The sequence below is a fragment of the Prunus persica genome, chromosome G4 (assembly GCF_000346465.2).
Source record: "Prunus persica cultivar Lovell chromosome G4, Prunus_persica_NCBIv2, whole genome shotgun sequence".
In the NCBI taxonomy this organism is placed as follows: Eukaryota; Viridiplantae; Streptophyta; class Magnoliopsida; order Rosales; family Rosaceae; genus Prunus; species Prunus persica.
The window spans coordinates 20,249,981-20,263,918 of record NC_034012.1 but is presented as its reverse complement, the minus strand read 5'-3'; the positions used below and the strand labels follow the sequence as shown (position 1 = coordinate 20,263,918).

General features: G+C 39.7%; 1 protein-coding gene across 1 annotated transcript; it reads left to right on the top strand.

The window, feature by feature from the left end:
• On the top strand, positions 1,402-2,439 carry LOC109948696 (protein NYNRIN-like). The gene has a single exon (XM_020562395.1). It carries the CDS (start codon positions 1,402-1,404, stop codon positions 2,437-2,439), a length of 1,038 nt encoding a protein of 345 aa, XP_020417984.1.

Genomic DNA, 13,938 nt, shown 5'->3' with positions numbered 1-13,938 from the left:
CAAGAAGGAACTTCAGAGTCTCTTAGGAAAAATCAATTTCCTAAGGAGATTCATATCCAATTCTGCAGGAAAAATCCAACCTTTTTCCTCCCTGTTGAGACTGAAGCAGGAACAGACATTCAAATGGGAAGAACAGCACCAACAGGCTTTCCAGGAAATAAAGCATTACCTCTCAAATCCACCAGTTCTGTCCCCACTAAAAAGGGGCAGACCCCTCAAACTTTATGTATCTGCATCAGAAGTATCCATTGGAAGTCTGCTAGTTCAAGATAGCAAAGAAGGAAAAGAACAGGCAGTCTACTATCTAAGCAGAACATTGACAGAAGTGGAAAGAAGGTATTCCGCAATAGAAAGGCTTTGCCTAGCCTTATATTTCACTGCTGTGAAGCTCAGGCACTACATGCTGCCACATACTATCTACATCATTGCCAAAACCGACTTAATCAAATACATGCTAACAAGACCAATGCTGAGGGGCAGAATTGGGAAATGGACTTTGGCTTTGACAGAATTCACCCTCAGGTATGTCCCCCAGAAAGCTGTCAAAGGGCAAGCTGTGGCAGACTTTTTGGCAGATCACCCGGGAGAGGAAATTGAAAACATGGATTCTTTGGACATAGCAAATGCAGATCTGTTAACTAGAGCTCATGTTTGCCTTAACAATCCAATCTACTCGATTCATCTCACACCTTGGAAATTATATTTTGATGGATCGAAGACAGACAAGGCTTCAGGAGCAGGGATTGTTCTGGAAGAACCATTAGGGGTCAGGCATTGCTATTCTTTCCAGCTAGATTTCCAATGCACCAACAACAGGGCCGAATATGAGGCTTTGATTATAGGGCTCAAGATGTTGGTAGAATTAGGAGTCCAGTCCGTGGAAATCTTGGGAGATTCCATGCTTGTCCTAAAACAGATTGCTGGAGAATATAAGTGTCTGAATCCCTCTCTGGCTGTATATCTAGTAGCAGCTAGAAATCTGCTAACATTGCAGCCAATGAACTGGCTCAGGTGGCATCAGGCATACAAATGCCCGAAGACTGCGTCCAAAGGATCATCAAGATAGGAAGGAAAAGTCTACCATCTGTTTTGACGAGAGGAATGGAGATAGAAGTCAATTCTGCCTTGATCACTGAAGATGATTGGAGGGAGCCTATCATGACTTACTTACGATATCCCACTCTGCCCTCTGAGAAAAGAGTCAGAATCATGGCTACAAACTACCTCATGTGGAATGAAGATTTGGTCCGAAAAAGTAAGGATGAGGTACTATTAAGGTGCCTCGGGAAGACAGAATACATGAAAGTCATGGGAGAAACCCATGAGGGGGTCTGTGGAGCTCACCAAGGGGGAAGAAAGATGTGCTGGTTAATCAGAAGGTATGGCTACTTCTGGCCAACCATGATGAAGGATTGCATCGACTATTCCAAAGGATGTGAAGCCTGTCAAAGGCACGGCCCAATCCAGCAGGCTCCTTCGGTTCCCATGAATCCAGTAGTAAAACCATGGCCTTTCAGGGGATGGGCAATGGATCTCATTGGCAAAATCTATCCAGCCAGCAACCAGCAGCACTGTTTCATCATCGTTGCCACAGATTATTTCACCAAGTGGGTAGAAGCCAAGCCAGTAAAAACCACAACATCTCAAGAGATCATCACCTTCATAGAAGAACAGATCATACAAAGGTTTGGCATTCCAGAATCAATCACAACCGATAGGGGTTCTTCTTTCATATCTAGGGACATGCTAGATATGGCAGAAACATTCAAGTTCAAACTGCTTCAATCTACTCCTTACTATGCTCAAGCTAATGGACAGGCAGAATCAAGTAACAAGGTGATTATCAATATCATTAGAAAGATGCTAGAGAAAAATCCAAAGCAATGGCATGAGAAGTTGTCAGAAACTTTATGGGCATACAGAACTTCGAAGAGAGAAGCAACTGGCATGACCCCCTATGCTCTAACCTACGGCCACGATGCAATTCTTCCCATGGAGATAGCAGTCCAGTCTCTTAGAATTGCTCACCAGCATGGTCTCACTGGGGAGGATTACTCTCAAGCCATGTTACTGGAATTGGAAGGATTGGATGCAAGCAGAATTGACACCCTCAACAAACTCTTAGCAGGAAAACAGGCTGTGTCGAGAGCCTACAACAAAAGAGTCAAAAACAAGAGTTTTGAAGAGGGAGAGATAGTCTGGAAGGCAATTCTGCCCCTTGGAGCACACATAGCTGGGTATGGGAAATGGTCACCTACATGGGAAGGCCCTTTTATAATTAACCAAATCCTCGGAATGGGGGCATATAGGTTGCAGGACCGAGATGGAGTTGTTCACTTTGCCCCAATCAATGGTAAATGGTTAAAGAAGTTCTATCCAACCATGTGGGATTCGCAGGCTGTACAAACAGATCCCGGGATAGGAGAGGAACAAGATTGACCCTTTTTGTTTCTTGAAAAGAATCTTGTTTAGATTTTTTTTTTTGCTTTAAAAGCTGTTCTATTTTTACTTTCAAAGCCGTGTCCGGTTGTTGCATCAAGAATAAACAGAAAGCAGTAAAATGCTTTGAAAGCTTATATAAAAATAGCCACCTTTGCGGCAAATTATTCGAACAATAAAAGGAAAGAAGAAGCTAAAATCCTAGTTTTCTAAGAGTCTCTTGCAGGTTCGCTTTCTTGACAGAAAGCTCTTTCTGGAGCAGCACCCCCTGGTGAATTGAAGCCTCTGCAATCTCCAAAGCTGGCCTGGAAGCTGCAACCATGCTTTGCACAAGGAAAGTGGCCTTAGTTTTAGAACTCAGTCCAGCCCCAAGCCTGCTCTGCACCTCCCTGCATTCTGCCAGTTGTTTTTGAAGCTCTTCAATCTGTTTTTCCAGCTTGTCCGCAGTAGCCCTGGCCTCCTTGTATCCGGCCACCATTTGATCCAGTTCTGCTTTCTGCTTTGCAAAATCAGCCAGGTTGGCTTCATGAGTGGCCTTGCAGAATTCAGAAGTCTTGAAAGTAGGCCTAAGATCCTCATAGCGATCATGCAGATTGAGCACGTCTCTGGCCAAGCTTAGGCCCATCTCAAGGATAGGTTTTGGAGCCATGTTCTGTCTGTAAAGCAGGTCGAGGTCCTTCATCAGCTGATTTAAGGCCTCATTGTCTTGATCAAATTCCACCTCATTGGACTGCCAGATTTTCAACCTCTCCATGGCCTCCTCCACTGCCCTAGATTTTGCCTTGCCTAGAGGAGAGCTGAGTTTCTCCAGCCTGTCCAATTGGGCATCCAGATCCATGGCTTCAAACTCTGCAAGTTCTGGATCAGCAAAAGAAGCCGTGGCAGATGACCCTGGGAAGGAGTGAATGGGCATCTGCGAGAAGAAAGCATATGTTAAGACCAGGCAGAAAGCGGAAAATAAAGGCCCAAAAATTATGAAAACTTACAGCGACGATAGGAGGCTTCAAGGGACTGATCACCGCTGCCAGGACGCCAGCAGTTTTAGGCACTTCTACCTGAAAAGACTACAACAGTTAAAAATAAAGAGCAAGGCAGAATTACAGAAAAATGTGGACGGAGATGAAAGAAAAGTTACCAAAGCCACAGGGACAGCGGCGGCTGTTTCCATTTCAGCCTCCGGAGCTATAACAGACAGTTCTGCCTGATTCACAGGCTCTGATACAGACCGCTCCGCCTGATCCTCAGCCGCTGGAGCGGCAGTAGAATGCTCTGCCTCGGCATCCTCAAATAAGGCTAGTTCTGAGCTAGTCAGCTCAGCCCTTGGACCCCCTTGTTGTTTCTGCGCCAAGGCAATGCTCTCTGCAATCACCTCAGCAGGGATCTCCTCCTACAAAAACAAGGGTCAGAACGGAAGAAACAGGGCAAGAAGGGAACTGATGCAAATCACAGAAATAAAACTTACCTCTCCTTCCATCACCGCCGTTTTTTCCTGGGGCGCTTCTTCCAGCTCTTCCAATTCTTTTTCCTGCTCCACCTCCTCAAAAGCCTCTCGCAGCTCTTCATCCGTCCCGGAGGTGGTGGTGGGAACTGCTGCCGTCTCTTCCGCGGCGACATACTCCTCCTCACTCCTCTTTCTAAGTTTTTTCAACTTGGTAGGAGGAGGGGAAGGACTTCCAGCTGCACAGAACAAAAAGCAGTATTAGGGAAAAGAAGGCAAGACAGAATAAATTTAAAGAGAATGATTGGGGCGTCACGAGCTCACCTGAAATGCCAGGCCGCGTGGTATTATCCGAAGGAGGGGCAGGTCCTTTCCTTTTTCTTCTGCCAGAAAGAGCGGCCTCGGTAGGTGTTTGTTCTGTCTGGACCTCATCTCCTTCATCTGCAGAAGGGAGCTCCAAGTCCCCGGCAGCGATAACAGAAGAGACTGCACCAAGGCATTAGACATTAGAGACCAATCCAGCAGGATAAGACAGAATAAAATTAAAAGAAAGGACTTACCAATCACTTCTCCAGCATGAACATACTGCCCACCTACGCTGGTCAAAGAAGGATCTGATACAGGCAGAATAGACATTAGAAATCGATCATCAGGACAGAACGAATCCCAGACAGAATCAGAAATCTACCTTCTATGATTTGCGCATTGACATCCTTGATAGTCTGGATCATATGCGTCTTGGCATCCCCATCCGCAAAAACGACCCAATTTTCCCAACCGTCGAACAGCACCTTAAGGGCAGTGACTGAAGCAGGCAGACTTTGGAATCTGGCTTTCCACCATGCGTCAAAGTCAGCAGAACTGCAGGAATTCAGCTCCCACGAGGGATAGAGGGCGTCCGTGCTGTTATTAATTTTGTTCACAGCGCACCGGGCATCCTTATGCACCTCCAGATCATCTGCATCCCTCCAAGAAGAGGCCCGGTTACAACTCCGATATGATTTCAGCGGAATGAGTTGGGGGCAACCAAGCTGCCTTGCGCAGAAGTTGGGATGGTAGACTTCTGCCCCCAAATGATAGTTCGGAGGCTTGCCCCCACCATGGGGTAGATCTCTGGGCAGAGTAATGCTCAGAAATTTCCTCCTGAAATCTGTTCTGGCAGCTTCATCTTCTGGCTCTTTTTCAAACAACCGAAATCCGGTCTGGAACCAAGGATAGGTCCTCCTGATCACCACTTGCCACTGAGCTGCCGACCTCTTTGTACAATGTCTGAAGAGCATCAAATACTCCTCAATAGAACGCTTGGGCACTTCTGCCGACATCAGAGGAAGAGCCAGCACTTGATCTTCAGGCAGAACTATGTCTAGGAACCTTAGTTCTGGAAAATAGACCTGCAGCCAGATCTGGATTATCCAGAATGCACCAGGGGCTGACAGGTTCAATGGGTTCTCCAGGGTGGCAGTGTGCAGATTCTTGAAAAGGTGAGCAAGAACTGTGGGCCCTAGACCCACATCAGTATGATTATGGAGTGCTTCTGCCAGGTGTCGATACTCTAGCAGAACTGCAGAAGACCGATTGGGGAGAATGAACCGATTCAGCCAGTACAGAAGGAACAACATGTGTTGCTGGTCCTTGTCCTTCTCAGCACTGAATTTCTTCAGATAGTTAGAGAAAGAGCAGTTCTGGTTAATCACGGCTGGAGGGATAGTAAAAGGAGCGGCCACTTTCTCTTGATTCCTTCGCCTGTGATAATCTCCAACGGCATCAACAGGCCTACCATGGGGCTTGAACCCAAAAATCTGAGCCATATCCAGCAAGGTTGGCGCCATAGGACCCACGCGGAAGTCAAATGTATTGCTGGCAGAATTCCAGAAGCACAAGGCAGCAGCAAGCAGATTCTCATCTCTATTAATCGACTGTTTGGACAGAAGAATGGCATCATAAATCCCGGCTTTTCTCCAGTGACCCCCATATCTCGGGAGAAGTCTATCTATCCAGTCTGCCCATTTGACCGGACTATTCCTCACCTCGCTGGACGGAAAGGATCGGCTCAAATTCTTGCTAACCCAAGAATAAGAAGCCAGGGCAGAAGAGCTCTCAAAACACAAAGGAGCCTCAGCATCCTTTTTTAGCAATTCTACCATCTCGGCTGGAACAGGACCAAACCAATGAGGCCCTAACACTAGGGTATTCTCGAACAGATGAAGAACATTCTCATCCAGATTCTTCTGGGCAAAGGGATGAAGCTTGCTCCTGATTTCTATCGCGTGAACATCAATCCCGCTCCCAGTAATATAATCGGGAGGAACTGGAGCGGAAGAAGACTGAGCGCGGGACCTAGGGGAAGACATCTCTGATTCAAAGGAAGAAGCAGAAGAAAGAGAGGTCTGAAGAAAGCTATGGAAATCTCGAAGAAAAACTCGCAGGAGCAAGAGTCGGAAGGTTTAGGGTTTCTTTTTTTTCAGAAGCTAGGAATTTGAAATCCTTTTAAAAGAGGGGCTCGAAAACGTGGGAAGAAGAAGATGGGACGGCACCTGATGATTATTAGCTAGTAACTAGCTAATAACTAGCCGTTTTTCCCACGAACTCTAGTTCGTAGCAGGCAAACGTGGCAGACGTGGGCGAAAACACGGAAGAAACTGGCGCGCGAATTAAATGGCCAAACTTTAAGTCTGAAACCGTTCCAAAACGATTCAGACTTAAGGGGGCATTGTTTGGGCCCAAATTCGGCACACCCAAGACCAAGACACAAGCCCATAATAAAATTACCTACCCAGCCCAGAGACTTGAGAAAAACGAAAATAAGATCCAGACATATTGGGCTTCACACCAAGAGTGTTGGAAATGAGGCCTCGGCCCAAAGAAAGCCCAGATGTGGAAACTTTCGAAGTGGGCTCCAAAGGTCAGCCCGTGATTTCCGATAGATTCAAACCCAATGGATCAAAGACACACCCACGTGATTGCCTCAATGTTGGAAAAGTCAGCATTTCCAACTAAGGTTTAATGAGAGAGGGACGTCTCTGAAACACTGCCAATCAAAGATCAAAAACCCATCTGTATTCAAGATCTTGCTCCAAATCAGTGCACCATCTCCCAAGAAACTCACGGATCACGCTTCCTAAATTAGAACGGGAAACAGGGAACCACTCAGAAAATACAGAAGAAAAAGAGCCGAAACCGCCATGAAAAGCCACACAGACGGTGGCGTTGGTTGAATTAAAGAGCTGCCACCCAGGAAACCAGGGAAGGGACTGTTTTTTAGGAGATGACTGCTCAGAGCCTATCTGCCTTGATTGATAAAAAAAACCTACTTACTTTACATTATAAGAGATCTTTTTGCCGCCCATTGTTTAGGATTAAAAATAAAACTCCTTAGGAAGATCTCTTATAAAAGCGAAAGAGGGCAAAGGGACAAGGGACACTCAATTCATCAATCAATCAAAAAAAAACACAAACAGGAAAACAGCTCTAGATCAGAATTCCAAAGTTCAGACTTAGAAAATAAGTCCTCTGAAAGCGAGATCCCTCTCGTTACAAATTTGGTTCAGCAAAAGCCAAGATAAACACAGCTTGAGTTTTCACAAATATGAAAACCTCAACAAATTTTATAGCATAGTTCCAGCTTGCTAAATCCTCGAGAATAGCCACTTCTGTCCCTTCAAACTGAAGAAGTCGCAGTTCTGCCCCCTCGAAAAGTCTCCCAAGGCTTGAAGTAGATTGAAGCTCTGCCAAAATTGAACTTTGGTATCGATTTACAGCTGAAGCCAAGTAGCTAAAGTTGTTGACAGTACAGTCCAGCATAGACATACCCAGTCCAGCCCGGATCAGAAGTTTCTACCCAGGCAGAAATGGGATTCCAGCCATCTTTTTGCCTTTCTAGAGTTGATTTCTCCCTTCTTAATTTTGTAAAAGGCAGTTCTGCCTGAAACAGTACTTTATTATTATCTATTCTGGCCAGAACAACCATTTTGATACTGAGATAAATTGTGAAAGTCCTCACCAGTCTGAGGCAAGAAAAGAACTTACTTGGGAGATATTCCTCACCCAAATTCACAATCGTTTGTTTTAGAAGTCAGTAACTTGAGGCGCAAGTTATCCACTCTAAAAATAAGTCTGCTAGAATTTACATTGCTAGCAGTGGCACGCTCGCACACCAAAGAAAGCTGACTTGTCGACCAACAAGTGGTCTCCAAGCCAGTGGGGAACTTCGCCCTTCCACATCAGGAGTTAAACACGAAAACGGGTGAACATTAAGTAAATGTCTTTGTCCTTTTACTTTAATTTATTTTTATATTACTCCATGTACTTAAGTTTACAATGTAAATAAGGAAGTACCCCCCATTTGGATTCAAATAAAAATACTAGAAAATCAAATTCCTACCAAATCAAACTATGAAAAATCGGTTTTAGTGCAAAATACGATTTAGGCTAAAAATAATGGCTCATTAAGTCAATATATACTTCATACTAAAATCCCATAAAATCAAGTTTTTTTATTTGATGTGTAAGGAATAAAAGCCGCCAAAAATTATCTTGAAAAAATGATTATTCCGAAAAACCATTTTTCATACTTAATCAATTTTGCACCTCCGCTAAAAAATTTCTAGGTTGATTAACTCGTGCTCTAGAAACTGATTCAGTCTTGAGTTGATTAACTCGTGCTCTAGAAACTGAGGCATATCTGTCAATTAAATTCAACCAAGCATCCCTTGCCGTTTTACAACCTATGACATATTCCATAGCATCATCGGATAATGTGGCCTTTTTTTAGTAGTGAGCAGCCTTGGGCCATGAGATTGTGACTCGAGTCTTCATCACTTATCTTAAGTCTTGGTCAAGCCACGCCACTATCATGTAGGTCCAATCACCATAATATTGTCATCAATTTTAGCAACAACCAAATATTTTCACGTACTAACATATTTGGAAATATTACATTTTGTCTTTCAGTGATAAAATCAAAGACCGGTACACAATTACATTTTACTATATTCTTTGGGCTCGTTTGGTACATCATATTAGATTCTGAAGTAAATAGTCCATTTTTGTTGTTTGGTGTCAATTTATTTTTGGTTTTAGATATAGGTCATTTGATATTTATTACTTTTTTGTTGTGTAAATTTTATCCTTTCAGGTAAATAAAGAAAACACATTAAAAATCTAAATTTAATGCATTATTTCCTTATAATTGAATTTCATAATTTAAATTTTGAATTCTTTCCTTGATAATATTTACCTAATATATGGATAAAATATAATTTAATCAGTCAAAAGTAAAGACCTACATATTATACCAATCGATCAGACAAGCATCCACATGAAATTATGTGCCTGACATATAGGTAAATAATAATGTTATTATTAGCAACGAAAAAAACTTAGTGATTAATCGTATTACCTATGAATTAAGAATATAAATTAAAAGACTACTTATAAATCAAATACAAAAATAAACAAATAAAATTATAAATTACTTATAAAATAAAATAAAAAAAAGTACATAAAATACTATTACACGTTATCAAAACATGAAAAAGCACAGTGCCTGCATTATTTCCTCACTTTTTAGTAGTGAGCAGCCTTGGCCCATGATTGTGACTCGAGTCTTCATCCCTTATCTGAAGTCTTGGTCAAGCCACGCCACTTTATCATGTAGGTCCAATCACCATAATATTTTCATTAATTTTAGCAACAACCAAATATTTTCATATACTCACATATCTGGAAATATTACATTTTGTCTTTCAGTGATCAAATCAAAGACAGGTACACATTTTACATTTTTCATTTTTCATAAATTGAAAATAGGTTAATAATTTATAGAAAATATAGATACATTATTTACCCATAAGTATATTATTTTACAATATACCTATAAATGTGTATAGGTACAATATTTGGAGAGGAAAAATAGGTTCGTTTAAAAAAATACGTACATTGTTTTACTAGGTACATTATTAGGGGCAAAAATAGGTACATTATTTGGAGAGAGAAATTAGGTTTATTTTTAAAAAATTATTTTTCATAAAACAAATAATAGATACTTTAACAGAGAAAAAAGGGTACATTATTTAGAGAAAAAAATAGGAACATTATTTAGAGAAAAAAATAGGTACATTATTTAAAGAAAAAATAGGTTCATTTAAAAAAAATGCTTTTCATAAAACAAAAAATAAATAGATTATCAAAAAAAATTTCAACATAATTAGAATGTACACTGTTATTCATTAAAACTATAACAAAATAGATTACTAGTAGTATAATTTAGAGAAGGAAAACAACAACAAAAATTTATTAAATAAACTAAAATGTTACTAACACGTTAATGTTGAATTTAATATTTAATTTCAAATAAGTTTCTAAATTAATTCCTACATCCATTATAATCATTTGAAGATATTTCCAAATTCAATGTATGTTATTAGTTACACCCCCACATAAGAATTTGTTGGAGCTAAGACGCAACGAGCGGAGGAGGACCAAGTGGATGATGTCAGTGGGTATATCACGAACAATGTTATTTTTAGACAAGTCTATCATTACTGGATAAAATTTCAATTTAAGCCGTTCAAAAGTTTGATTTGCGGTTATGACAATGTCGAAGACAGGAAATTCAAATTCGTATTGGTCTACATGAGATGCAATATTAGGTTCATAAAACAACCACCACACAATGCAAATTATTGCTATTAAAACCCAAACAGAAGACCTCATTGGGTCTTAAGAGGCGGCTTGACCCACTTAATTTAAAGTCTACAACGCCAAAGTACTCATAGTTGTTGCCGTGTTGATAATTCTTCATGAAAATTTGGAAGATATATGGTGTTATTTTTCTAGCCAAACATGGCCTGATAGTGACAGTGCCAGTCAAGCCTCATCTCAGAATTACATTGACGTCCCATTTATGTTAAACGACAGGAGAAGCAGAACCTTGGTGGCAATTCTTGTCTCTCTTCATTCACAACTAGCATCTGTCAACCCTCTTGTGTCTATATATTCTTTGCTCAAATATGTCTTTTGCGTGGTTGACGGGGGGTGAAGTTGATGAACAGACGGGTCATGTAGGACATGACTACAACAAAGGTTAATTCCACACTTGGGATGGAAGTAGGACGACTTGATGAGACCTATTCGACGCTTACCCTTGTATTTCTTCTTCTTCTTCTTCTTCTCTCTCAAATTATATACGGTCATTTTGGCAGGAAGCTTGTACTGCTATAAAGAGTAGGCGTGAGAGTGATGTGGCGTGGGGACTTGAGAGACTAGTAAGTTTTGTCCTGGTGGATTGAAAAGGCTTGGAAGTGGTTAGAATTTAGATTTGAGAGTTTCTCTGCTAATAAGCCAACTCAAAACTTTCTAGAAGTACCTTTTATATAGACTGAACACAAGAGAGGCAAGCGTCCAACTTGTATGAATTGATAAATGAAAGGGTATATCCATCATATGTGAGCGTCATCTACAAATGAAGTTAGATAAGGGCATGGCACCTAGGGGTGGACATCGGGACCGGAAAACCGGAATACCAAACCGAATCAATGAAACAAAACCGGAAAAAAAATCGGTTGACCAAAAAAGTCAACAAACCGAACTGGAATCGGACCGAACCGATTCCGGTTTCGATTTTACACGGCACCAGACCGAACTGGACCGGTCATATATATATTTTTATTTTTACAAAATTTTAAAATCTAATGCCATATTTTACATTTTATAATAACTATTTTTCCAAGTTCAACTTCAAAAAATTTCTAAATGTATGAATTGAATTATTTGTTAATTTTTAAGCCAAAAAAATAAGTTATTTATTATATTTAAAAATAAATAAATAAATTAATAATAAATTAATAATCTGGTTCAAAACCGAAACCAGTCAGAACCGAACCGGTCGGTTTTTGAAATTTTTTTGCCTAAATCGGACCGAGCTGGACCAGTTAAATAGTATCAATTTCGGTTCCGATTTGAGGTGAGAACCGGACCGAACGGGACCGCGCCCACTCCTAATGGCACCAGAACAAAGACTCCAAAGGAGAAAGCAGTTTTCACGATCGAGTTCTTACTTTATTTGTTCATGTAGTTTCAGTTTTTGTGATCAAAGACAAGCAATTTATTCAAGGTTGCAATCAACTCCAACTAGTCATGTGGCGTTAGGTACACCTAAAAGAATTAAAGTACATGAGTTAGAGCGAGTTGGCTTGATAGGGCTCACAAAGTAACAATTATGGACCGAAATTAATAGAGAGTAAACTTGACACAAAACCTCGAATGCATTGATGAATGTTCTTAATCACTTAAGCCGCGAGTTGCTTGCTACAACTAAGGATAAAACTATTTAGAAGAGATTGTAGAATTATTTTCGTTGCTTTTTTATATATAGGGTTAATCGTTTTATTAGTCTCTGAATTTGGATTCGATTTGCATTTGAGTACCTCAATTTTCAAAATGGTTCCCGTGGTCCTCTAACTTTAGTTTTGTATGGACAAATAGTCCTGCAATCAATTTTGTTAACTTTTTCTGTTAAATGCAGGGGCAAAATGGTATTTTTATATTAAAACTAAAAAAATGAATAAAAAAATCATATCTTTAAAATAACAATAAAAGAAAATCAAATAAAAAACCAACCAAAAACAAAGAATAATAAAGTTTGGGGGGAGTAGGAATCAGGATAGAGGGGGAGAGAGAGAGAGAGTTTAATTTTAATTTTTTTTGTTTTTCTAATTTGTATTCATATTTTAATCAATTTTGATACAAAAATATCATTTTGTCCCTGCATTTAACAGAAAAGTTAACAAAATTTACGGCAGGACCATTTGTCCCAATGAAACTAAAGTTAAAAGACCACGATAACCATTTTTGAAATTGAGGTACTCAAATGCAAATCGGGTCTAAATTCAGGAACTAATAAAACGATTAACCCTTATATATATATGAAGTTGTTCTGCTATTTGTCACAAAGTACATGAGTTGCACAAATCCTGCTGAAATCCATTACATTAAAATCCTGTAATTACAATCTATTAAAATCGCAATTGAATACACTCTCCTAAGATTTTAGAGGGACAAACTTTTTAGTGGGCTACAAGTGCAACTAATTCCACATCAGTCGCTTTTTTTATTCATTTTTTTATTTATATAAAATTTGGGGTCAGTTTGATTTTGATTCAATTTGGGGGGTGTTTGTTTTGATTTGAGTTTGTTTCATTTGGGTTTAATCACGCCTAGTCAACCGGCCCGCTTTGATACCATGTTAAGATTTAAGAGGGACGGATCATTGGCCCACTACTAGCAACATCGATATTGTCCCCAACTTAACCACTTGTTTAGTAGGTGTGGGGTTTTCTACAAGAAGATGTTATTATGAGTGGAGCCATTTATTATATGAGACTTTCTATTTTCTTAATTATCTGATTCAACACTTTTCTCCTCTTGCATATAGTTAGGACAGAATGAGGAACATAAAATGATATTGCCTAACGCGAGAGTGGAACAAAAATGGATAAATACTCTCCTCTTGCATATGATTAGAACGACGCCATGAATATAAAATGATATTTTATGACGCATGACTAGAACACAAAGGCTCGTGCATATTAATAAATGTTCTTAACAACTCTCCTCTTGCATGTGATTACGGAGCTAGGAACATAAAATGTAATGAGCAAAAACACAACAAACCAAATATTTAAATTTATAAAAAAATTGACAGCTTTTGCAAGACTTAATTGACAAAGAAATTATAAAAAAAAACTAGAATATTTATTAGTCAATCAACCAATCAATAAGAAACAATAAACAAGAAAATAACCCATCACTATCTAAAAAATAAGAACCAAAGAGACTTATCAAATATAAATGAAGGCAAGTAGTACTTATAAGGAGTTATTCTTACCACAAACTAATGAGTTAAAACTCCTTTTAACATAAAGTTTAAGGCCCTGTTTGGAATTGCTTTTTTTTTTTTTTTTGTGTGGCCAAAATCCTACTTTACTTTAAAGTTAAGCAGTTTAAGGTGTTTGGTAAAAATAAAATATCTCGATTATTTTAAAAGTGGCATTTTGATAGCA

Coding starts and splice junctions, on each gene's coding strand:
- LOC109948696 (XM_020562395.1), top strand. CDS start 1,402: ATGATGAAGGATTGCATCGACTATTCCAAAGGATGTGAAGCCTGTCAA.